Consider the following 25,790-nt stretch of genomic DNA (forward strand, 5'->3'; position numbering starts at 1 on the left):
CAGCCTTCCCTCCAGCGGTGTCCTCCGCCCAGGCTCTCTCTCTGCCTTCGGTCAGTCCCAGCGGTGGGCGTCTGGTCGGACTGTGCCCTTTCCTGTCTGTTTCTGCTCTGCTGGCCTCTGGTTGCGCACGGTGCTCCTTTCCCGGCCTTTTCCTTTCTGTCAAGTCAGCGGTACTGTCTTCTTCATTTTTTTTTAAATAGCAGGACCTATTTTATTTATTTATTTATCTATATTTTATTTACTTTTTAACAGAAAGCAGTTTAATTACTCTCTTCCTGGCTGCAGGGCCTTTGTGCTGTGCTCAGGCTTGCTCTGGCTGTGGAGAGCCGGGCCCCTCTCGCTGTGGGTGGAGCGCAGGCCCCTCTCGCTGTGGGTGGAGCGCAGGCCCCTCTCGCTGTGGGTGGAGCGCAGGCCCCTCTCGCTGTGGGTGGAGCGCAGGCTCCTCTTGCTGTGAGCGCAGGCTCGAGGCGCTTGGGCTTCACTGCTTGCTGCACGCCGGCTCAGTCCTCGCGGTGCGTGGGCTTAGCTTCCCCGTGGCATGTGGAACAGACCAGAGATCGAACCTGTGTCCCCTGCATTGGCAGATGGATTCTTACCCACCGCGCCGCCAGGGAAGCCCCTCTTTCATTTCTGACCATAGTAACTGGACTCTTTTTCTTTGGTCAAACTAGGTAGATTTGTCAGTTTGTCTTTTCAAAGAGCTACATTTTTGTTTTCTTGTTGTTTTTCTTTCTCTGTTTCATTAATTTCCACTCAACTCTTTTTTTTTTTTTAATTCTTGGAGAAGCCAAGAAACCACAGTCCACGCCATTCCTGGGAATAGTGACCACAGAGAAAGAGGCGAGGTGAGAGGGCAGCCCGGTGGCCGCAGTCTCACTGCTGAGCTGAAGGTTCCCACTCCTTGTTTTTGTCGGTCTCTCCAGCTCGGATGTGAGCAGGGCAGGGAGCGGACTGTCTCACTGCTGTGCCGGCACCCGGGCGGGCCGCGGGGGTTTGTGGAGGAATCAGAGTCCTGACTTCACACGAAGTAGATGGGCTGATGGAGGCAGGAGGCGATGGGACGGTTTGAGATCTTGGTATATAAAAATGCTTTCTGATAATCGTTTTGATTCCTTGTAAGTTTAAGTTTTTTTGTAATAGTTATTCTAAATGTTTTGTATTTTGAGGGTCTAGATTACAGTAACTAAACATCAAAGACTTTCGCCGATGCTGGGTTTTAATGGGAGAAGGTGGTCAGGAGGCTGGGGCCCTCGGTCCCCTGCGGGTCTCTGGGCTGTGTCTCCCGTCCTGGGGCCCCTGTGTTCTCTTATGTAAAGGACAGAATGTTGCAGTGGGTGACCTGGAAGTCAGAGTCTCTCCAGGTTAGAGGCCTGTTCTCCCAGGGCTCTGTAAAAACCACGGCTACTTCACCTTGACTAATGCTCGTGCACCTCACCTTTTAACAGGGCCAAGACCCGGCCGGGCACCCCGTTTGTGTCAGAGCGAAGCAGTGTGCTGGTGTTTCTGCCGGGTGAGTGCCATCCTTTCATGACGTGGCATCGTGCTCAGGATGGAGGCTGGTTTGTGTCTAGCACATTTGGTGAAATGTGGTGTTCGTAGTGTGGGTTTATTGTTGGACTCTGGGAATGGGGATGGGTGGGGTTCTCAGTCTGATTTCTTACTATAACCTTTGTGTTGCTAAAAACGTTGATAATTAAGAGTTTAATGTTATTTTTGAGGGCAATTTGACCCTCTTCAGGAAAAAATTGTCTATGTTTGCTATTTTTGAGGTAATTGTCATCCATCTGTATTTAAAGTTCATTTAATAATAACATCATTATGCAAGACCATGAAAATAATCAAGGTAGTCCTCGAGTTCTTTTCTCTTCAGTATTTGAGAAAATAATCTGTTTAAGATACTTGACAATATGCAGTTCAGTTCAGTCACTCAGTCGTGTCTGACTCTCTGCAACTCCATGGACTGCAGCACACCAGACTTCCCTGTCCTTCACACCGTCTCCTGGAGCGTGCTCAAACCCATGTCCATCGAGTCGGTGATGCCATCCAGCCATCTCATCCTCTGTCGTCCCCTTCTCCTGCCCAGCATCAGGGTCTTTTCCAATGAGTCAGCACTTCACATCAGGTGGCCAAAGTATTGGAGCTTCAGCTTCAGCATAAGTCCTTCCAATGAATATTCAGGACTGATTTCCTTTAGGATTGACTGGTTTGATCTCCTTGTAGTCCAAGGGACCCTCAAGAATCTTTTCCAACACCACAATTCAAAAGCATTAATTCTTTGGTGCTCAGCTTTCTTTATGGTCCAACTCTCACATCCATATGTGGCTATTGGAAAAACCATAGCTTTGAGTAGATGGACCTTTGTTGGCAAAGTAATGTCTCTGCTTTTTAATATGCAGTCTAGGTTGGTCATAGCTTTTCTTCCAAGGAGCAAGTGTCTTTTATTCATTTGACAAGATTAATCTATGTTAAATTGTACTTTTTCCAAAATGATGTTTTTTTTAAATGACTTTTTAATCAAGTGATACAGCTTGATGAAATCTTATGACATTTCCTGTGTTTTTTTTTGTTGTTGGAAAGTAATATATACAGGATGTGGGTATTTGTGCTAGTTTTGGTGGAGAACAAAAAGCATGAATAAAGGTAACTTATTTTACTTTGGAATACAGCATGTGAGTTGAAAGCTCTGCTCATGTGTTGCTTAAGTTGATATAGATTAGTTTTGTATCCAGAAGACCGCCATCAGCGGGCGGTGATGTGGCGCTGCATTTGCCCGTATAAACATGTCAGCGAGTTCTGTGTGCCTGAGGTAGGAGGACGCGCTGGAGGGGAGCCGGGGCAGCTCGCTCCCGGGAACGCCCGGCGCCAGGGGGCGCTTCCCGCCGCTGCACGCTGCCGGAGCGAGGTGTCTGTCAGTGACACCTGACAGCCAGCCTGTCCTCTGTTCCGTGTTTATGTGAGCTCGGGTTGGACAGTATGTTCATCTCATTAACTGATCTTTGGGGATGGTTCTGTGTTAGTGCTTTTAGGGCTGCTGTAGCAGCGTTATAAACCAGAAGGCTTAGAACGGCAGACGCTCATTCTCTCGCTGTTCCGGAGACGGGAAGTAAAAATCGCAGTGTCTCAGGGCCCTGCTCCCCCGAGGCTCCAGCTGGACTCCTCCCCGGCCTCTTCCTGCTTCTCCTGGCCGGCAGCCTTCGCCTCCCTTGGCTCGTGGCTGTAGCGCTTCTCCTGCCTTGATTGCTACGTGGCGGTTTTTGTGTGTGTGTCTTACGAGGACACCAGTCCTGCTGAAACAAAGGCCGTCTTCTCCAGTGTGACCTCCTCGTAGCTAGTTAGGTCTGCAGTGAGGCTTTATTTGCAAATAAGGTCACATTCTGAGGGACTGGGGTAGCGGCTGCCACATCTTTTGGGAGACACACAGTTCAACCCATAGAGGTTCAAATATTGATAATTCAGGATGTGGCAAAATCATGTGCAAACTTTATATATATCAATGAGCATTTCTGAACCTAATGAGAAAGATGTAGCATATCTTCGTGACCAATACTTTTTAAATACTAGTTTTTGGTTGTAAAATTTTTGCATAATTAATGTAGAACATTTGGAAAACCAGTGGAGGGGGGCAGGAAATGTAAAATTACTCATAGGGCCAGCACTCACAGGCAGTCATTGTTGTGGGAAGGAAAACATTGGAAGAATATGGTTCTTCTCATATTTTTGAGTTATATTGGTAGAGTCGACTCATTGGCAAAGACCCTGATGCTGAGAAAGATTGAGAGCAGAAGAGGGCAGCAGAGGATGAGATGGTTGGCTGGCATCACCAACTCAATGGACATGAGTTTGAGCAAGCTCTGGGAGATGGTGAAGGACAGGGGAGCCTGGTGTGCTGCAGCTCATGGGGTTGCAAAGAGTTGGACACGACTTTGTGACCGAACAACAACAAAAACAATATTGTACGCTTGTCAGTTGTAATACTGATGTATTTCGGTGAAGAGGATAAAAAAAAGTCAAATAAAATGAATTGGTAGTACCATCTTTGAAAAAGATGTTATCTTAAAGGTTGTTCTTTTGAAATGAATACAAATCTCTTTTTTTTCTCCTCCACTCTCTTTCTTCCCTAGGTCTGGGTGAAATAAACTATATGCACGAACTTCTCACAAACATGGTTCATAAAAGGTGTGTCTAAAATGATCACCTGTATGTTTTCACTTGTAAAGCATTGTGTTGTTTCTGCCCTAAATCATTTTAATTATCTTAATGAGTAGTTACTCCTTTTCGTATATATTTTCCCTTTGTGGATATTTTATTTCTTTTACGTCTTTTCTAGGTTGCAGGTCTATCCACTCCATTCAAGTGTGACTTTGGAGGAGCAGAACAACGTGTTCTTAAGTCCAGTGCCCGGGTACAGAAAGGTGGGATGACTGGGGCACCTGCTGAGCTCTGAGCACCTTCTCCTTAGAGACCCCGCCGATGAGACCCTGACAGCCCTGTGGGGGGTGTGGCGGGCGCTGTGGCTGGTGGTTAGTCTCCGCGAGTGCGTGCCGACGAGCCAGGTGTATGATTTCATTTTGCCTTTGTTTTGTAAGTCAGTTTGCTAAGGTTTGTCACTTCCCCAGCCTCAGGGCCTTGTTTCTCATGGGCTCAGGGTCTCTTTTCCCTGGCACTGCCCTGGAGATTGTGGTCAGAGCCCACACTATTGATCCTTTTTAAGAGCATTTCTTTAATCCTTAACGGGTGGGTGATGGGATTATCTTGTCACAGCCCTTGGAGTGTGGCTTCAGATCATCAGCCCCCGAATGTGCAGCTCAGCCCCCCTGATTCCGGGAGAAGGTTTTGCGTCTCTGGGGCAGCCTAGACCTTGCTGGCACCTCAGGGCTCTCAGGTGCTGCTGCCCTTCAGGGCCTCTGCCTTGAGTCTGTCGTGCTCTGCGCCCCTGGGTAATTCCAAGACCCCCTGAAGCTACCGAATCTGGGGTCAGGGAGAGCTGTCTTTGCCCTGTTTCTTGCCTGCTGCATTTTGTACCTGATGTGTGCATGAGCCTGGTTTTCTGTGCATTGAGAACTCTGCTGGACCCCTGAGAGCGATTCCACCAAGAAAAAGCTGTAACTTTACATGGAGGTCAAGGGTTAAGCGCATGCGTGTGGAATTGGACAGATGACTCGAGGTTCTGTCCCTTGTACGTGTGTGCCTTTGAGCACCTTGCTTCTGCAAGGCTTAATTTTAATGTTTGAAAGTAGAGTCAATAAAATCACCTTGCAGAGCTGTTGGGAAGGTTAATTACGATAACATTTGTCTGTCCTTGAACTGTGGTGGTGGTGCCGGCCCGGTACAGGTAGGTGTCCAGTAACCAGATGCGAGCGCTGTGGGGAGTGCTGAGCACTCGGTTCATGCCGGGAGCAGTTCTAAGCATTCTCTGTTTATTAACCCAAATAATAGGGTGGGTATTACTGTTATCTCCATGTATAGATGAGAAGAATGAGGTGAGTGGCCCAGGGTCCCACACTGGTGTGGAGCAGAGCCCCCTGCACTGACTCCTCCTCCTCACCTCACCCCCGAGACCCTTGACCAATTGTGGACTTTAGGTAAAATAGAAAAATGGCTAATTTTAAAATTTGAGTCCAGTGTTTTTGCCTTTAAATGATTTTGAGTCGCTTTATTTTCGCTTCACCTGATGCCTCCCCATACGTGTGAGTGTGTCAGACTCCTTTCTTCTCTGTTTGGCAGATCATTCTGTCCACCAACATCGCAGAGAGTTCTGTCACGGTTCCAGACGTCAAGTACGGTGAGAGCTCCGTCTCCCCAGCTGGCCGGGGGCTCGTGGCCTGTGCCCCTCGGGCGGCCCCGCCCCTTCACCGTCTCCTCCCTGTTCTGGAGGAGAGCGCAGGAACCTGGGCGCAAGCTCCATGCTCTCCTCCGAGCACGTGCGTCCTTTCACGTGGGCAGCCTCTGGGCACGGTCCCTAAAACAGGAAGTGATCCGGGGCGTGCCAGGGGTCTGTGGGCAGCAGGGCTTTGGGGCTGCCCTGCCGGACTTCGTGACTGGAGGGAGGACCCTGAGTCCTCCGTGTTGCTGAGGGTGGTTGAGAAGGACCCCATGTCAGCGCAGGGGTGAGGGCACTCAGGCTGGGTGCCCACGTGTGTGACCTTGATGACCTGTGAGGCTGTGGGCTCATGTTCGGGAGCCGAGGGGCTTCCCTGGCGGTCCAGTGGTTCAGGTTGCACTCCCAGTGCGGGGGGCGTGGGGCGCATCCCTGGTTGGGGAGCCAGGTCCCGCACGCTGAGCATCACAGCCAAGAAAAAGTTTGGGAGCCTGCCACGTGCCAGGCAGTGTTCCCACCGGGAGGCCTGCAGGGTGGACAGGCCGTGTCTTCTGGGGGGAGAGACAATTCGCAGGTAAAAAAGTGTGTATGGTTCCAGGTCGAGATGGACATACGCAGGAAAGTCACTCAGAAAAAGGGGTTACAGTTAATTGCTCCCAATGACCTTTCGGTTGGGGCCGTGGGGGACACCCCTCTGTGAGGAGGCCACAGCTGAGGGGGGTCGACTTGGGGGCCCTGAGTGCGGTGGAGCCGCACGGCACCGGCGTGGGGCCGGGCCAGCGGGCGTCCGGGGCTGCAGCAGTGCCCAGACCACGCGCGTGTCTGTGCTCGTGATGCGGGGCGGGCGGCCCGGACAGGCGGTGAGATGAGGGACCACAGCCGCAGGGTGACCGCGGGTGTCGGAGGGTGAGGCGCGGGCAGAGGGGCGGGGGCCTGTGCTTGGTCAGGAGGGAGGGCAGGTCGTTAGACGAGGGGCGGGACAGGGAGCTGCTCCTCAGAGGGACAGACCGCGGTCCGTGTGTAGGGAGGCAGGGCTGCTGGGGAGGGTCGCAGGACAGCGGTGGGGGAGCTCCAGTTTCAGAGAGGAGTCTGGAGATCGAGCCTGACGGGGTGTCGGGTGGGGGGCGGAAGGCGAGGCGGGTGGAGGATGGGCGCAGGACGCAGGGCCCGGATGCTGCCGCCCGTGTCTGGGAGTGGAGGTCCCCGCGGCTGATGGTGGGAGGTGTTCAGAGCCCGGAGGAGCCATCGGGACGGGCTGGGGGTGCGTGGTGCCCTGGACGCGCAGCAGGCTCCCCCGAAGGCGGGCGAGCACGTGGGGCGGGGCCAGACCCGCTTCCGGCGCGGAGCCTGCCTGCTCCGTGCTGGGCCTGGGGCATGGGGAGAGCGGCTAGGTCCCGTCCCCGGTGTTAGAGCGGAGGACCCTGACACAGACACGAGCAGCTGCCCCTGCCCCTCACACACGCGCGTGCACGCGCGCACACACACATGCACACACACAGGGCTGAGACCTGACTGTGCACACACACACACACCTGAGACCTGACTGCACACACATTCACACGCACATACACACAGCTGAGACCTGACTGTGCACACGCACACGCACACACGCACGGCTGAGACCTGACTGTCCCTGCTTCAGCTGTGCTTCTGCACGGCCGCGAGTCCGGGAGGCTGGTGGCAGCCCGCACCAGCTCCCTGTGCCGCGGGGGCTCTGATAGGCAGTCCTCTTTCTGTCCCGACGCCCAGTCTGTAGGGGGAGGGCGTGACCACCACTTCCCGGTCCGGGCAGCCGGCAATGGCCAGGCTTCTCCGGAGGCTGCTGTGTGCAGCAGTTCTAAAGGCTGTGTGTCCATAAATCAGCTTATTGCTCTGCGCTCTGATTGTTACCGTTATTTCTGGCTAGCCTGGCACTTACATTCCCTTTTTTGTGACAGTTATAGATTTTTGTTTGACCAGAACTCTGGTTTGCGATGAAGACACGAATTACCAGAGTCTGCGACTGAGCTGGGCCTCTAAGACCAGCTGTGAGCAGAGGAAAGGTAAGGCGCTGTGTCCAGCCCAGCCCCAGGACTTAGTGACACGTCGGGGGTACTCCTGAGTGTTTTGCTCTTTGTATGTTTACTTAATCAAAGATTGCCTTTATTGGATCCAGTTTTACGTGTAGAACATCAGCGTCTCACACTATCAGACCCTCTGTCTACGTGCCCGACCCTCCTCTCCCCTGACAGCTGAGAGCGTTGGCACGTCCACCATGAGCGTGTGGTCACCGGTTGCGAAAGCTGGCACTCATGTCTTCGTCTTTGAAAGTTTGCAGCTTAAAGGGGTTGTGTGTAGGAGACTTACTGTATGTCCCCCAGTGTGTATTTTGTCTTTTACGCCTCTTAACAGGGTATTTCATAGAGAAAAAGTTACATTTTGGTGTGCTTTGGTTTATTGATACCAGTTTTTCTTTTTATGGATCATGCTTAAGATGTGATATAACAACAACTCACCTAGCCTAGATTGCATAGATTTTTTCTGCTTGTTTTCTTCTAGAGGTTTCCTAGGCAGGTTTTTGCCTTTGTGTCTATAACCCATTTAGTCAGTTTTCGTAGATGATGTGCGGTTTGTCTGTGGATGCAAAGTGTCCCCGCACCGTTGTCGGCCTCCTACTGAGGGGTGCGCGCCTTTGTGAGCAGCACTGGGCTGCGCTTGTCTGGGGCTGTTTCTGGTTCTTCATCGTCTTTTGTTGCCTCTTTTTCCCTCCACCAGTAACACACTGTCTTGATCACCGCATAGTGAGACCTAACATGAAGCATATGGACTCCTCCCCTTCATTCTTCATTCTCAAGGCTGTTTTAGCTGTTCTGTTACACTTTGCCTTTCTGTGTAGACTTTAGAATAATGTGTACACACACACACACACACACACACACACACACACAGAAGGACTTGTGTTAAACCTGAACATCAGTTTGTGGAGATCTGAGTCTGCCTGTCCCTGAATGTTGTGTGTCTCCGTTTATTAGGTTGTCTTTGATTTCTTCAACCAGCATGGTGTTATTTTCAGCATACAGATGCTGCAAGTGTTTTGCTGGAAAGTATTAGTCACTCAGTCGTGTCCAGCTCTTTGTGATCTCATGAACCGTAGCCCACCAGTCTTCTCTGTCCATGGGATTCTCCACACAAGAATACTGGAGTGGGTTACCACTTCCTTCTCCAGGGGATCTTCCTGATCCAGGGATCGAATGTGGGTCTCTTGCATTGCAGGTAGATTCTTTACCATCCGAGCCACCAAGGAAGCCATTTTGCTAGATCTGTATCTAAGTATTCAGTTTAATTGAAGTGATTGCAATGATTATAAGGGTGTTGTTCACTCTGGTTTTCACATGTTCGTTTCTAGTGTATAGATGTGATTTATTTTCTATCGAATAAAATAAAATGCTACTATCGAATCCTTTGACTTGCTGATTTCACTTGTTGGTTCTAGGAGTTGCGTGTTTGGTTTTGTCATTACCTTGGGATTTTCTATGTGCAGTCCTGTCATCTGAAGATACGGGGGTGGGGTGGGGGTGGGGGTGGAGGCAGAAGCCTGGACACTCCACTCAGTCTCCTGGTGGCGAGGGAGGGGAATTCCTAGGGGGAGCAGAAAGGGCAGGGGTTCAGGCTGCACAGGCACCTCCCTGGGCTGCCCCACTTTTTAAAAGCGAGTATTCGTGAAGGAGCCCCCTCCCCGCCTTCTGCCCTCTCAGATTTTATCCTGTTTTTGGATAAAGCAGTTTTCATTGCACAAGCGATACCACCGCAAGAGAAGAGCTGTTTATCGCCTGTCTCCGCGGGCCAGGCCTGCTTCTGAGCTCTGCACACACGAGTCATATGACGTTGTCCTCGTGAGGGCAGACGCCTGTGCACGGGTGTGGGGACAGGGCACCCCCATCCGCCGGGGGAAGCGTGGCTTCTCTCGCCAGCTTGACTATCAGTGTGAACTATGTGTTTGCAGGAGAGTGTGGTGTTTATAATGTTCTGATTGCCATTCCATTCTGCAGCCAAGGTGGTAGTCTTTGGAAACATGCATTTGATACTGTACTGAGTACAAGTGAGCATTTAATTTCTGTGTATAAGATCGCTCCTGACACTGACCTATTCCGAAGTTTTTACTGACCTGGTTTGGTAGAGGATAACAGAGTTTTCTTTAGTATTTAATGGTTATTCTGAAACATCTCTATGCTTACGCTAAAGTAACTAATACCAGCATTCAAATGTTCCCCCTTTGAAGGCCGCGCTGGACGGGTGTCTAAAGGATACTGTTACAGACTCGTGCACAAGGATTTCTGGGACAGCTCCATCCCCAGCCACGTCATCCCCGAGATGCTGGTAACGAACTTTGGTCATCTTCCTGGTTGGTTTTTATGGGCAGTTTTACCCAACAGTCTTAGGGAGTGTATTTTAAGTGTCATATAATTTTGACCCTGGAAATGTCACCTGTGACCAGGGTCGTCTTTAATGCCAGTACTGGCTTCATCACCTGGTCCCCAGGCCCCTGAGGGGGCTCGCGCCGTGCCAGGGTCCTGGCCCGAGGAGCGCTGTCCCCAGCTGCCGCCCGTGTGCGCCCCTCCGTCTTGCACCGTCGCCGGTGCCGCTCCGCTGCTCCTGTCCTCCCCTCCTCGGCGCTCTGCGCCCCTCTCCTCCTCTCCCGCGGCTCTTCGGCTCCGGTTTCTCTCTCCGCCGCCGCCCAGCCCTCTGTCTCTTTCTGTTTTCCTTTCTTAATTCTCTTTACCGCCTCTCTTGCGCTGCTTCCTCTAAAGTACTAGTCATGTGAGTAGGTGAGTTGATTCACTGATTTTACTGCTTCTAAATTAAAGTTCTGTTCTTTTCAGCGTTGTCCATTAGGAAGCACAATATTGAAGGTGAAGTTACTTGACATGGGTGAGCCCAGGGCTCTGCTGGCCACGGCCCTTTCTCCACCTAGTCTGAGTGACATTGAACGCACCATCCTTCTGCTCAAGGAGGTAGGACCCTCTCACACGTGTTTGTGCTGGGAAAAGCTAAGGTTTTTTGGGTGAATTTTATACATTTCACAGTGTGGATATCCTCCAGGTATTTTGATGGTTGTGAAGAGTGTTTCCTTGGCTAGGCATTCATGACTAATAGTTGATTCCAGCTTTATATAGCAGTTCAGACCAGCTTTGTTAGAAGCTCCTGCTCTCTCACCACCCATCACGCACCCCCCATCGGGCTTGCTGTTTGCCAGTGAGGCTGAGAAGCCCCGGAAGGGTCACTGGGCGCAGTGCGGCCCTGTTCCCCAGCTCTGGCCGCAGGAGCCCTCTCCCCGCCGCTCCCAAGCCCTGCTCCTCAGCCCCTGCCAGCCTTCTCCTTCCTGGCACTGGAGGCCCTGCTCCTGCCGTGAGCTCTGGCTCTGCCCCTGCCACGGACAGCCAGGCCAGGCGCCTCCGTCTGCCGGGTGTGCATGTCTGCCTCTGCCCCTCGGCCTTGGGGTGCCTCTCATACTGTCCGTCCTTGCTTGGGGGTCCGTAAAATACACTCTGTCCAGTTGAGGACATTTTTTTCTGCGTGGGGTCTGCTCCATCTGGCTGTGAATGATGCAGTGGTTGAATGTTTGATGTTGGGCCTGCCATGTTCGTTAACCTGTGAGTTACATGGAAATGATGAAATGGCGTTCTCAGTTTCAAAAAAACCTTTAGTCTCAGCTTTAGTAAGCTGACTCAGAGGCCGTTTAGAACCTTGCTCACCCACATTTGGCCACTGCCTCAAGCTCCCTGCCCGAGGAAAGAAAGGCATGGGCAAAGCCGCACTTGCTGACTGCCCTGCTTCGTTTGATGAAGGTGGGAGCGCTTGCCGTCAGCGGCCGGAGAGAAGATGAAAACCCCCACGACGGTGAGCTGACCTTCCTAGGAAGAGTTCTCGCCCAGCTTCCTGTCAATCAGCAGCTCGGCAAGCTCATAGTCCTCGGACATGTGTTTGGGTGTCTAGATGAGTGTCTTATCATCGGTGAGTGTGCGGCGGCCAGGCGGTGACGGAGGGTGTGAGCCAGGCCCTTCTGAGAATCTCACATTGTCCTTGTTTATTCTCTTGGTAGCGGCATCTCTTTCCTTGAAGAATTTTTTTGCGATGCCTTTTAGGCAGCACCTTGATGGATATAGGTATTTAACATTCATACTTTTAAGTCACTGTGTTTTAATGGGATCAAATGACACCTTTGCTGTCTGTTTATAGGAACAAAGTGAATTTCGCTGGCAACAGTAGGAGTGACTGCATTGCGCTTGTTGAAGCCTTCAGAGTAAGTTTTCCCGGTGCCCGCTCCGAAAACAGCTGCCACAGATGTCAGTACACTCGCATGCGATGCGCCTGTCTCTGTCCGAAGTGTCTTTAGTGTTAGTGACCCCCGATACGAAAGAAACTGTTGGGAGAAGTATGTCAGGGTGGGAGTCTAAGTCTATGAAGCTGATTGAAAAAACCTCCCAACTGAAAATCCTAATTCACCCACGTAAAAGGATAATTTTAGTACATAGTAGAACTGGATGTTAACTTTGCTCTGTATTTTCCAAGTCTCCTGAAAATGTGTTATCATCCTTTGATAATTTTAAAAAAGAAGGGATAAATCTGTAAGTTGTCTGTGGCCAGGGAAGAATTTTGAGCCCGATGGTTTCTTTGCAGGCGTGGCAGACCTGCAGGCAGAGAGGGGAGCTGCGGCATCCGAAGGTCAGTGGCTGCTCCCTGAGTTTCTCTGCTGTGACTGCCGGCGCCCCGGGAGCTGCCCGGGCCCCCTCGCTCAGCCTCATCGCCGTGTGTGGACCGGCAGCGCCCGGCCTGAGCGGAGCGGCCAGCTCCTGGAGGCGGCGGGGCCTGCGTGCCCGCCCCCGAGAGCGGTGACCCTTCCTTGTCAGGAGCCCCGGCAGCTGCTGGGGCCACAGGCCTGAGGGCCGGGCCTGGGCTGCTGCTCGGAGCGGCAGGGCGCGAGGCTTTCCGTCCGCTGCTGCGGCCCTGTGTCCAGGGTGGGCTTGGAAAAAACCAACTTGTTAGCCTTTGTTTTTGGGGGGTGGGCGTGGTCAGGTTTTGTTCTTCTAAGCTGAGTGTGTTTGAAAGGTTGCTGGTAGGTCTGTGCTGTGCTCAGATGCATTCTTAGAGCAGCTGCCTGAGTTACTCATGAAAGCCACTGTGCAGACAGTCAGCCCAAGAAGAATAAAGGCAGAAGGCAGAATGGCTGTCTGAAACAGCGGAGAGGAGAGGAGAAGCGAAAGGCAAAGGACAAAATGAAAGACAAATCCATCTGAATGCAGAGTTCCAAAGAATAGCAAGGTGAGATAAGAAAGCTTTGTTAAGTGATCAATGCAAAGAAATAAGAGGAAAACATTAGAATGGGAAAGACTAGAGATCTCTTCAAGAAAATCAGAGATACCAAGGGAACATTTCATGCAAAGATGGGTTCAATAAAGGACAGAAACAGTAAGGACCTGACAGAAGCAGAAGAGATTAAGAAGAAGTGACAAAAATACACAGAAGAACTATACAAAAAAGATCTTAATGACCCAGATAACTGCAGTGCTGTGATCACTCACCTAGAGTCAGACATCCTGGAATGCAAAATCAAGTGGGCCTTAGGAAGTATCTCTATGAACAAAGCTAGTGGATGTGATGGAATTCCAGTTGAGCTGTTTCAAATCCTAAAAGATGATGCTGTGAAACTGTAGCACTCAATATGCCAGCAGATTTGGAAAACTCAGCAGCAGCCACAGGACAGGAAAAGGTCAGTTTTCACTCCGATCCCAAAGAAAGGCAATGCTAAGGAATGCTCAAACTACCACACAATTGCACTCATCTCACACGCTAGCAAGTAATGCTCAAAATTCTCCAAGCTGGATTTTGACAGTACATGAACTGAGAACTTCCAGATGTACAAGCTGTATTTAGACAAGACAGAGGAACCAGAGATCAAATTGCCAATGTCCATTGGATCATAGAAAGAGCAAGAGAATTTCAGAAAGACATCTGTTTCATTGACTACACTAATGCCTTTGACAGTGTGGATCACAACAAACGGGGAAATTCTTAAAGAGATGAGAATACCAGACCGCCTGACCTGCCTCCTGAGAAATTTGTATGCAAGTCAAGAAGCAACAGTTAGAACCAGACAGGAAAGAACAGACTGGTTCCAAATTGGGAAAATTGAGAAAGGAGTACGTCAATGCTGTATATTGTCACCCTGCTTATTTAGCTTACATGCAAAGTACATCATGCGAAATGCCAGGCTGGATGAAGTAGAAGGTAGAATCAAGATTGCCGGGAGAAATATCAATAACCTCAGATACACAGATAGCACCACCCTTATAGCAGAAAGTGAAGAAGAACTAAAGAACCTCTTGATGAAGATGAAAGAGGAGAGTGAAAAAGTTGGCTTAAAGCTCAACATTCAAAAAACAAAGATCATGGCATCCAGTCCCATCACTTCATGGTGAATAGATGGGGAAACAAAGGAAACAGTGACAGACTTTATTTTCTTGGGCTCCAAAATCACTGCAGTTGGTGACTACAGCCATGAAATTAAAAGTTGCTTGCTCCTTGGAAGGAAAGCTGTGACCAAGCTAGACAGCATATTAAAAAACAGAGACATTAGCAAGAAAGGTCTGTATCGTCAAAGCTGTGATTTTTCCAGTGGTCGTGTGTGGATGTTAGAGTTGGACCACAAAGAAAGCTGAGCACTAAAGCATCGATGCTTTTGAACTGTCATGTTGGAAAAGACTCTTGAGAGTCCCTTGGACAGCATGAAGATCCAACCAGTCAATCCTAAAGGAAATCAGTCCTGAATATTCATTGGAAGGACTGATGCTGAAGATGAAACTCCAATAATTTGGCCCCCTGATGTGAAGAGCTGACTCATTGGAAAAGACCCTGATGCTGGGGAAGATTGAGGGCAGGAGGAGAAGGGGACGACAGAGGATGAGATGGCTGGGTGGCATCACTGACTCGATGGACATGAGTTTGAGCAAGCTCCAGGAGGTGGTGATGGACTGGGAGGCCTGGCGTGCTGCAGTTCATGGGGTCACAGAGTCAGACACGACTGAGCGTCTGAGAGAGTCCGCCTGTGCTTCCCGTTGGTTTGTACTCCTGCTGGTGAGATGCGTGTGTTACAGTGGGTGTGTCAGTCCTCGTTTGTCACATTAACATTGAGTGTTGTGCTTTTGTGTATTTAAAGGATGAACTTGAGTGGGGACGGTTAAATTACATTCAGATCAAGAGAATCAGAGAGGTAAGTGTGTGTTCTGTGAACACAGGTGAAGGCGCCGTTTATCAAGTGCCCGCAGCGCCCAGGGTGCTGCGCTCCGCTTAGTTGCTCAGTCATGTGGGGCTCTTCGCGACCCCCACGGGCAGCAGTGAGCCTTCCGGGCAGTGCATCCGGTGTCCAGCCTTAGTAGAATCTGTGTGTTGCCGTCTCAGTGACAGTTTGTTACAGCTGAAGGCCACAGGTGAAGGTCAGCAAAGGCGCAAGGTGGGTGGGGAGGAGCCCGGAGGGACCAGGTCCCCGCCCGCAGTTGGCCTCTCGCGGCAGGGCCCCCTGGGCGGCACGGGCGCTGACAGCCTGCAGGCGCCTCTGCGGACCAGAGAGGCTCGCGGCGCCTTGGTGTGCAAGCTTGTGTTGGGGGGTGGTTGCATGGTCGGGGTGCTCCTCTGGTTGACCTTACTTGCCTTAGTTTTCAGCACCTCCGAAGGTCACACTGATACCATGTGGCCCAGGCCCCTTGCCCCCCGCCCCCACGATGTCACGTTGCTCCATGAACTGCTTGTTGCACCCAAGGCCTCAGCTGAGCAACGATGCTCGGACGGGGCAGGATATGCCAGGGACCCGGAAGTGAGCTGCCCAGAGCCAGACCTTCCTTCGGAACGTCTAGGGCGTGGCCAGCTGGGCCTGCTGACTTCGGTCCTTTACTGCACCGGTTTGCAAGATGCTGTGTCTGTTTTATTGTATTATCGGAAAACTTACTCCTGGTTTGATTTGACAGTTTTAGTGTGCAGGTATTTTGGGGGAGAGGAAAGGTGAAAGATTTCAGTGGATTGACTTTGGCTTTTTTCCATTAATTTAGTTTTTCTCTGGTTTACTTTTTTAGTGTTACTGAGATGAGAATTTAACTTATTATCACTTTCAGTCTTTCTAAGTCTTGTCTGACTCTTTTCAGACCCCATGGACTGTAGCCTGCCAGGCTCCTCTGCCCATGGGATGTCCCAGGCAAGAATATTGGAGTGGGATGCACTTTCAGTCTTTGTAATTAACAGTGGTTAAAGCTGTGAGTTTTATTGTGAGTGGTTTGAGCCCGTTGGCCTTTGACATCCTTGTGGGGACGCATGTTCCCTCCCAGCTGTCGGGCACTCACTGCTGCCCCGTCTGAGGCTTATTTTTCCGTTGGCCTCCTGCTTGATTCAGGGTCTTTTGGAAGAGTGTTAGAGTTTCTAGGCAGAAAGAAATATCTTTAGGTATCTTGTTCTATTGTTAATATTTTGATTTTTATTGCATTTTGGGCAGAAAAAGTGAGTTGCATAATTTTAAATCGGTTTTTAATTAGACAAGTTGTATTTCCTGCTGCCTTCTGGGTGATTTCAGTAGTGAATGTGAAAGGGGCCAGGCTGGCCCTTCCTGCTGTGTCCCTAGGCTCTCCTCCTCTTCTCGTAGGTCAGGACTTCTAAGGGTTTCCGTCCTTACTGTTCTTTTTCGTAGTTTTTTTTCCAGCTACGTTTACAACTGTGCTTGTATAGTTTTTTCCTTATTGTCACTTACTGAGATAATTTTGTGGTAAGTTAATTTATGATGCGTTCATAGGTGTTTGGATTTGTGTATTCTTGTGTGTATACATTTGAAGTGTGGTGAAATCATTTTATGTGAAAGGATTCTTGAAACTAAAGAGGTTTTTTTGTTCAGGGTGACTGTGTAGCCATTGTTTTTAATCACAAAGCAGTACCTGTTTATGGCAGGAGGTTTTGGAAGTGTTTTGAGGCCTTAAAGCAAGGGCTGTGGTCAGGGTGTCCCGCTCCCCTGCCGTGGTCGGTGGCGGCGTGTGCGTCTGCAGTGGCCTCCTGTGTGTGTGTGAGCTGGGACTGCAGCACTCACAGTGCCGTGTCCTGTCGCTGTGGCGCTTGTGTGTCCCTGCCACCCCTGGTTAGTGAGGCCTGGGCGTTGGTTCTCCGCAGCTGCGGCGTCTCACCCAGAGGCGCCCTAATGTTTCCCGGTGTTGCTCCTTCTCTCGTGCTCCCACCGTCCTGAAGAGCATGGTCCCCTGGAGACACCATCTCCCCATGTGTTTTTCTTAGGTGGCTGAGTTATATGAAGAGCTGAAGACGAGGATCTCGCAGTTCAACATGTATGTTGACTCCCGCCGGCCTGTCATGGACCAGGAGTACCCCCACAAGCAGAGATTCATCCTGCAGGTACATGGGGTGCCTGCATGCCTTCTCCTGGTCCCTTCTGCCCCTTGGGTCTCACGGTTGTGAAAGGGCCTGCTCCCCGTTTCTGATATGAGTTGTGTCCCACAGGAGAGCCTAGATGCGCAGTGTTCACGCTGTGCTGGAGAACAGGAAACACTGCTCTTGCCTTCAGGGTTTCTGTGTCACTGAGTTGATGATCCAGACCCAGTTCTGATGTCTGGAGGAGTGTTTCTGAAGACTGCTGTCTTTACTGCTTCCAGAGAGATCCTTTTATTTTGGCTTTTAAGAAAGTAAAATTACTGTTAATATTACGTTGCTTTTACCTTGCATCGAAAAGTTGTTTTAACTTTGGCGGCCGTGATCAGACTCCCTTGTTGGCTGGAGCCTTCTAGGCTTGTGTAGAGGGAAGTGATCTTGGAAAGGCAGCCAGCGTTTCTAGCTCAGGGCTCAGGGGAGGAGGAGGTCTTGTCCTGCGCCCTGTGTTGGCTGATGCCTACAGAGTTGGGGTCCTGTAACCTGGGGGCTGCTGGGAAACGGATGTCAAGTTACTTTAAGGTTGGGAGAGTCTTCCTTGGGTGTTGGTTTCAGATGGCATGTGTTTAACTGAAGAAGTGGCTCTTTGCAGAGTGCTTTTTAGAAGTGAACATTGAAGGCAGGCCTGGTGCTCTGAATTTGTGTGCCCCAATTGTAACTTTACCTGAACATTTTGGAGAAGGCCTGACCCATGGAAGGAAGTATGTTGAGGACAAGGTAGAAAATGCTGGCCAGCCCCCAGGGCCCTGTGTGTGCTGTCATTCGTGTCCTCGTTCAACTACCACTGTTTTCTAAACCTCGTTCATTTTTCTGGCTGCACTATGTGGCTGGTGGGATCTTATTCCCCAGCCAGGGATCGAACCTGTGTGCCCTGGATTTGGAGAGTGGAATCTTAACTACTGGACTGCCAGGGAAGGCCCTAAACCTCATTCTGAGAAATAGTCAGGCTCCTTGGAGGAATGATCTTGTAGAATGTGTTTCTGTTACGGGGAAGTAACCAGAATCGTGACTTTCTGCTTGATTGATTAAAGGCCCACGTTTTTAAAAAAAATATTAACTCATCTTTTATATTATGGATGTCATTCTGGGATGAGATTAGTGTATTAATGAGACAATGTGATAAAATCTTGCTGTTACTTCATGAAAATACGTCTGTCTTCCAGGTTGTGTTGGCAGGTGCTTTTTATCCGAATTACTTTACTTTCGGGCAGCCTGATGAAGAGATAGCTGTGAGGGAGCTGGCGGGCAAAGACCCGAAGACGACCGTCGTGGTAGGTGGGGTGTGGGGGGCGGCCTTCCCTGGGGGAGACCAGGTGCCTGGTCTTCAGACAGGCATCAGTCCAGTGTGGCTGATAGGGAACATTTCATTTCCCCTCTGTGTCTGTATAAATGCTTAGTGGATTTTTTACCCCTAAAGTGAATTTCATGGCTTGTCTCACCTTTTCACATGCCTCCACTGGTTCCTGTCTCATAGACCTGGCCTTAAGAGAGAAAGCCTTGTGGAGTGAAGTATTCAATGCTAATATTGCCTGCTTCGTCTTGTTTTGAAGCCTTTAAGATACTTCTCCATAAGTTTAAGAGCACGCGGTTAATAGCTAACTTCGTTTTACGCAAAGCGTAAAGGGTTATTTGGTTGACAGCTTTGTACTGTGATTTAAACTCTGATCCCCATTCACACATAACAGAATTGTCTAGAGTGTGTGTTTATTTTGAAATTCAGACTTGAGGCCCGTGCCACAGAATCTGAACTAGCAAGTGTGGCCTGAAAATCAGTGTTTAAATAATGTGAGCTTTGGGCAAATCTGATGGTCAGTCACAGCACTCACCACTGGATCAATGTTGGTGGACCCTGTGTTTAATCAAACCTGAGCCCAGGGTGACTTCAAGGTTGGCAGCTGAAATAAAGCGTTTGGGAGTTGGGCTTTCATGGACTCTTGCTGCGTCATCAGCTGCATCTAATGAAGGGGGTGCAGAGACCTGGCAAGGCCCCGGGCAGGCAGTGAGCCCGCCAGCACTGCAGCTTCTCCTCCGCCTGCTGGGCCTGTCACCCTGGTACTGAAGAAGCGGATTCACGCGGGCGGGGGGAGGTGCTCGGGGGAGCTCCGCGCTTCGGCCCGCTCTGCCTCGAGGTCGGGGAAGCCTGACTGGGCCTCTGCCCATCCTCATGGCCGTGCTCTCTGGGCGGCGGCCTCCCCTCCCCTGTGCACTGGGGGAGGACCCCGCGGCGCTGGGGTCTGGATGTCGGACTGTGCCTGCCTCCTTCAGCCGCCGGGTGGCCTGTCTGCCGCGCGCTCTGCGGCCAGAATTCCCTCCCGTGTGCTTTATAACAGCCCAGTTTGTGCTCGTGTGGACGAGTTGCTTGTCCTCTGAGAGCGCCTTTGCTCGGTGCTTTTTACTCATTTTTCTTTGCATTTTGCCCTTCGAGTGAGAGATTTATCATCACCCTTAATTCATGATGTGGCTGGGGGGGTCCGAGGGTGGCTCTGTGACTTGCCTAGAGACTGGACGAGGCAGGGCTGAGCGCAGACCCGAGTCCACGGCCCTTGCCGTTTACTGCCTGCCTGGGGCTGTGCTGGGCGCGGGGCGGGGCTGGGGCTTCACACCAGAGCCCACATGGCCCTGCGGGGGAGGGCAGGGTGGGTGTGGGGAGGGGGCGGAGCAGGGAGAGGCAGGGAGGGGCTGCCCAGCGCCTCCTGGTTGGGTGCTGCCTGCGTGAGGAGGACCCACTCCCGCCTCTCAGGGGCGTCTACATTCCCACCACTGCCTGCGTAGACATACCATGTTTGACAAAGATACATGGGCTGCTCTGTTCTTTTAAGATAGAATGAAGTCTTAACTTCTGTGTATTGGACTTTTGGACTGTTTTAATGAGAAAGAATCAGTTTTCATTCCAATTCCAAAGAAGGACAATGCCAAAGAACGTTCAGATTACTGCACAATTGCACTCATTTCACATGCTAGCAAGATTATGCTCAAAATTCTCCAAGCTAGGCTTCAACAGTCCGTGAACTGAGAACTTTCAGATATACAAGCTGGATTTACAAAGAGCAGAGGAACCAGAGATCAAATTGCCAACATCTGTTGGATCAGAGAAAAAGCAAGAGTTCCAGAAAAACATCTGCTTCATTGACTATGCTAACGCTTTTGACTGTGTGTGTCAAAACAAACTGATGGGATGGAAACATCAGACCACCTGACCTGCCTCCTGAGAAGTCTGTGTGCAGGTCAAGAAGCAACAGTTACAACCAGACATGAAGAACAGACTGGTTCCAAATCGGGAAAGGAGTCCGTGTATTGTCACCCTGCTTATTTAACTTCTATACAGAGTCCATCATGAGAAATGCTGGGCTGCATGAAACACAAGCTGGAATCAAGATTGTCAGGAGAAATATCAATAACCTCAGATATGCAGATGACACCACCCTTATGACAGAGAGCAGAGAAGAACTGAAGAGCCTCTTGATGAAGATGAAAGAGGAGCGTGAAAAAACTGGCTTAAAACCCAACATTCAAAAAACCAAGATCATGGCATCTGGTCCCGTCACTTCATGGCAAATGGATGGGGAGACAGTGGAAGCAGTGAGAGACTTCCTTTTCTTGGCTCCAGAATCCCTGCAGGTGGTGACTGCAGCCACGAAATTAAAAGACGCTTGATCCTTGGAAGAAAAGCTATGACCAACTTAGCCAGCATATTAAAAAGCCAGAGGCATTACTTTACCAACAAAGGTCTGTCTAGTCAAAGCTGTGGTTTTTCCAGTAGTCATGTATGGGGATGTGAGACCTGGAACATAAAGAAGGCTAAGTGTCAAAGTATTGATTCTTTTGAACTGCGATGTTGGAGAAGACTCTTGAGAGTCCCTTGGACTGCAAGGAGGTTCAACCAATCAGTCCTAAAGGCAGTCAGTCCTGAATATTCATTAGAAGGACTGATGCTGAAGCTGAAACTCCAATACTTTGGCCACCTGATGCAAAGAGCTGACTCATTTGAAAAGACCCTGATGCTGTGAAAGATTGAGGGCAGGAGGAGAAGGGGACGACAGAGGATGAGATGGCTGGATGGCATCACCGACTTGATGGACATGGATTTGAGCAAGCTCCAGGAGATGGTGTGAAGGACAGGAAAGCCTGGAGTGCTGCAGTCCATGGGGTTGCAAAGAGTTGGACACGACTGAGCAACTGAACAATGTGGAAGAGTTAGGCTTTGTTTAGTGTGTATTATTAAAGCTTAGTTACCCATAGAAGTCGTTCGTCCTGCAGCGCCCTGCTGTGGGACCCGCCTCTCTGGTTAGAGGCCGCGCTCTGCTCTGTGGACGCGGTGGCTCTCGGGGGCTCTGGGTCCGCCCCTGCTAATGTCTGCCGTGTTTTGCAGCTGAAGCATATCCCTCCCTATGGATTTCTCTACCACCAGCAGCTGCAGTCTCTCTTCAGACAGTGTGGCCAAGTCAAGTCCATTGTGTTTGACGGGGCAAAGTAAGTGCTCTACTTTTGTAACCCACGGCAATTACGAAAGAGCCGTGAGAGTTTCCTGTTTACAGGGGCTGGTTCTTGAAACTGGGCGTGTGGGAGGATGGGTCATCAGAGGGCCGCTGTGGACAGCTCTCGAAGCGTAGCATAGCTGTGGTTCATGTCGTTGTCAGGAGCAGTGTGTCCTCTCAGCCGAGTTCCTCCTAAAGGAGCCGAGCTGTGTGGCCCCGGGTCTGACGCCCAGGGTGTTCAGCAGTGTGAGGGGTGCGGGCTGGCGCTCAGGGGGTGCGCTGCACTGGGCTGTGTGTGGCTGAGACTTCACAGGTGGGCCGGCTGCCAGAGATGCCCCCAGGAGACTGTCTGCTTCAGTCATGTAGAACCTGGGGGACAAGGAGCAAGGAGCCACCGAGGAGAGGGAGCGGGAGGAGGCTGGGAGGCAGGTGGGGGTGTCGCGGGCTCGGCCTGCTCCACCTCTTGAGATGGGAACACTCAGGGAAGAGGAGAATCATGGAGTCGTGGTCTAGAGTCTTTGAAAGAAATGATCTGTAAGGAGAGACCTGGGTGCCTTCTACAGACAGCTGGTGGGAGTGGAATGGATGTGCGTGAAGGGAGCCCAGGGCAGGTGGGGGTCAGTGGAGGGGGCGGAAAGGGAGCTGAGGCGGGACAGTCCCATGGGGAGGGGCTGCAGAGAGGCTGGGGGTGGACGGGACGATGGAGCGGGCCGCTCTTACCAGCTCAGGGCCCCGGCTTCCCCAGGCTCGCGCTCTCCGGGACAGCACTTGGAGGAGGGTCACAAGTCTGTTTCTGAGTGTGATGCTTGACCTGGGTGGTTTGACATTCATTCGCCAACGGATGTGAAGAGAGGGTTTTCCCCTTTATTCCAGGGAGTGCCTGGCAGGCACCCACGCTGCATATTTGATTCTTACCCGCAGAGGGCGGGGTGGGCTAGCAGGACACTGGAGGGGGGCAAGGGGGCGTGTCTCAGCATCACGTGATAAACCGGATGTTTGTGGGGGACCAGAAAGGTCACTGAGCCGCTCAGCTGTGTGGTTCTCTCTCTGCATTTTATTCTACAATAAAAAAGAAAAAACCCAGACCTATCACTTTGTCCTAATGATGACAATTAAGATTTCTTAGCTGAACATTCCTCTTGAAGTTGATCTTTATTTCACATTATACTGCATGATACGTGAGGATGATACTTGGTTTTGATTTAATGGTATGTCATTGTAATTTTTATTGCTTTTAAGTGAGTAGTTTCCTCTTGAATACATCTTCTGGATTAACCCTGTGTTGAGAAGTTAGTTATTGGTAGTTTTGAGGAGATGTGTAGCTGAAAATCTCTATCTAAACCTTGAGAGAAATTAACATACACTTAACATACGCTTCTGTTTGAGAGAAATTAACATACAGTTCTGTTTGAGACGCCTCGTAAGCTCATTTTTTATCTGTATTTGTGGAGCAGGGCCTTCGTGGAGTTCTCACGGAATCCAACAGAGAGGTTTAAGACGCTCCCCGCTGTGTACATGGCCATCAAGATGTCTCAGCTCAAAGCGCCCCTGGACCTCAGTGTTCACTCCGCAGAGGAGATTGAGGCGAAGGTGCAGGGAGGCGCCGTCTCCAAGCTCCGGAACACGCGGTAGGCTTGGGGGGCTGTGGGCACGGCTCTCCCCCTGACTGCGTGTCCTCAGCGCTGCGTTTGAACAGCTGTCTCACCGCGCCTAAGGGCACACTGCGAGCTCCGGCCTGGGGGCTGCCGTGTGCCGGCACACGGCCCTGGGCCTCTCTGAGCCTCAGCGTTTGCGTCTGTGCGACAGCTGTGGCGCCTGTCATCAGGGCTGTCCGGGGGAGTGGGCGGAATCATCGTGTCATCTTCAGTTTAAGCCGAGGGGCCCGAGCCTGGTGTCAGCCCCCTTCTTCCTCCTTCCCGTCGCTCCTTTTCTCAAGCACAAGACGGTCTTCCTTGTTCTTGGTGGAGCTGACACCGACACGGGCCGCCCCTCCTGGTGGGCAGGGTGGAGGGTCTGCCCGGCCCGGGGTGCGGCCCTGCAGGCGGCGGCTCTGCGCCTCTTGGACCGACCTGATGCCCTCGGCGTCCCTGACAGAGGGCCACTTTCGGGGCTGCGCCCACAGAGCTGCAGTCCTGGGTCTTTTCTGTTGGTCATTGTATAAGCCCCCGAGGCGTCCAACTGGAAGTCGAAGGGTGGGGAGGGAGGGAAGTGTGGCCCCGAGTGTGACTGGTGTGGGATGGCCTGACTCTGTCAGGGCAGCAGCTGGATGTGCCCAGTCTGGGGCCGTGTGAAAGCACCCGTCCCGCTGCCTGACTGCCTGGGCCACGCGTACTTAACACATGGGTCTGTGGACTGGGAAGAGAGGCGGGTTAGGATCTCTCATCATCCTTCCTCCTCATTTAAGAATAAAATGACTAGGAAAAAAAGGAAAGCTTTTATCAAACTTTAGTTTTATCTCCTTGCATTTTAGCATCTGCTGTGTTACTGCTTTAAGGGGTGATGGTAACTTTGGGTTTAAACCATGTGTGTGTTTTCTAGTCACATGACATAGGTGTGGATTTGTGGGTTTCTAAAGGTCAAGGGTCACTCACCTCCAAACCCGCAAGTCAGGAGACCTTGCAGTTCCCAGATTTAGACTTTATATCCTGGAAGGCAGAAATTCCATGACAGTCCTAAGCGTCCGGATATGTTTGTAGAGGGTAGTGTGTGACTGCGGGTGCGCACCTGCCCCGGGGCAGCCCAGGACACCCGAAGGGTCTCTCGTGTGAGGCGAGATGCGATTCATCATCACTGTCTGTATTTTATTAAAACCTTTTCTTGTAGTATCTGTGGACTAGTTCAAGCAGTAACTTCATGTATGTAAACATACACGTGTTCTTTGTAACACCTCTGTTGCCTTTTAAGATAAGTGGTGTCTTAACAGGGTGAACGTGGACTTCCAGAAGCAGACAGTTGATCCTATGCAAGTCTCCTTTAACACGCCGGACAAATCGCGGACCATCACAGACCTGCTGCTAACGATCGAAGTCACAGAGGTGAGAGCAGTGAGACCCAGGCATCAGAGCTCTTCCTCCTCTTTGTGTAGAATGCCTCGTTGAACACACGGGACAGTGGGCGTGGAGATGCACCCGCACGCAGCCTGTGTGGCTTGGTCACGCGCACCGGACCCTTGAGTCCTCAGATAACTTACGGTCGGCCCTCTGTGTCCATGGCTCCTCTCATCCTCAAATTCGACCAGCCATGGCCTGTGTGGTCCTGTATCTCAACTATGGAAAAACCTCTCTGTGAAGGACCCTCACGGATCACACTAGCATGATTTAAAGGGCATCGTTAAAGGTCACCTGGAGTCAGTCTGGGTGAGCTTGAATCACTGTCACTCATTGAATTGAAACGTGGCTGTAACACAAAATGAAACACAAATATTCATCGTAGAATCAAAGTTTAGTTTTTAAAATGTTAGTACATTTGAAATGCTGAAAAACACAGTTTTACAATAAGGTACAATAGGGGTATGTAAAATGTTACTGGCTCAGTGCTTTTTGCCTGTGTAATTCAGTTTGTATCAGCAAAGCTAGCATCGGCAGCATTATTTGTTGGAGTGTAGTTTTTGCTTCTTCAAAATAAAATTTCAGTTAAATTGCCCCGGGCTTCCTGGCAAACGCGTGGTCCCTGTCCCTGGGAGACCCCCCTTAGCAGCCTGGCCCCCTGCTGACTGGAGGGCTGCCGGGGCGCGACCAGGGCCATGTGGTGGCGGCAGCAGGTGAGGCTGTCCGCGTTCCCCACCACGCCGCTCCGGGGGCCGCGTGTTCGCCCAGAGCGCCTGTGGGGCGCTGTGGGCTTGGCGGACCCTGGGGGCTGGCCAGGGTGGAACAGCCCTGGTCTCATGTGGCCCCAGAGCCTGCATTGCTGGCGTGTGTCACAGTCCCTCACCTCACTTGACCAGAACCCCCCTTTTCTCATAAGCAGTGACTCAAAGCCTGGAGAACCTGGGGGCAGGAAATGGAGCTTGTGACCTGCAGGGGGGGGGGGGTGTTGCGGCACGTCAGGCCTGC

General features: G+C 51.1%; 1 protein-coding gene across 1 annotated transcript in view; it reads left to right on the forward strand.

Moving 5' to 3' along the window:
• TDRD9 (tudor domain containing 9) overlaps window positions 1–25,790 on the forward strand; it is a 108,719-nt gene that overhangs the window by 49,497 nt on the left and 33,432 nt on the right. Inside the window, exons 12-28 of the mRNA XM_065906084.1 lie at window positions 1,446–1,510; window positions 4,122–4,176; window positions 4,328–4,412; window positions 5,725–5,782; window positions 7,756–7,860; window positions 10,077–10,174; window positions 10,678–10,809; window positions 11,644–11,809; window positions 11,898–11,961; window positions 12,035–12,098; window positions 12,476–12,520; window positions 15,012–15,065; window positions 17,117–17,233; window positions 18,427–18,534; window positions 21,633–21,733; window positions 23,193–23,366; window positions 24,662–24,773. Of these exons, the coding sequence (XP_065762156.1) occupies window positions 1,446–1,510; window positions 4,122–4,176; window positions 4,328–4,412; window positions 5,725–5,782; window positions 7,756–7,860; window positions 10,077–10,174; window positions 10,678–10,809; window positions 11,644–11,809; window positions 11,898–11,961; window positions 12,035–12,098; window positions 12,476–12,520; window positions 15,012–15,065; window positions 17,117–17,233; window positions 18,427–18,534; window positions 21,633–21,733; window positions 23,193–23,366; window positions 24,662–24,773 (1,603 nt within the window). The remainder of the gene's footprint in view (window positions 1–1,445; window positions 1,511–4,121; window positions 4,177–4,327; window positions 4,413–5,724; window positions 5,783–7,755; window positions 7,861–10,076; window positions 10,175–10,677; window positions 10,810–11,643; window positions 11,810–11,897; window positions 11,962–12,034; window positions 12,099–12,475; window positions 12,521–15,011; window positions 15,066–17,116; window positions 17,234–18,426; window positions 18,535–21,632; window positions 21,734–23,192; window positions 23,367–24,661; window positions 24,774–25,790) is intronic.

Source organism: Muntiacus reevesi, chromosome 15 (assembly GCF_963930625.1).
Source record: "Muntiacus reevesi chromosome 15, mMunRee1.1, whole genome shotgun sequence".
Classification (NCBI taxonomy): Eukaryota; Metazoa; Chordata; class Mammalia; order Artiodactyla; family Cervidae; genus Muntiacus; species Muntiacus reevesi.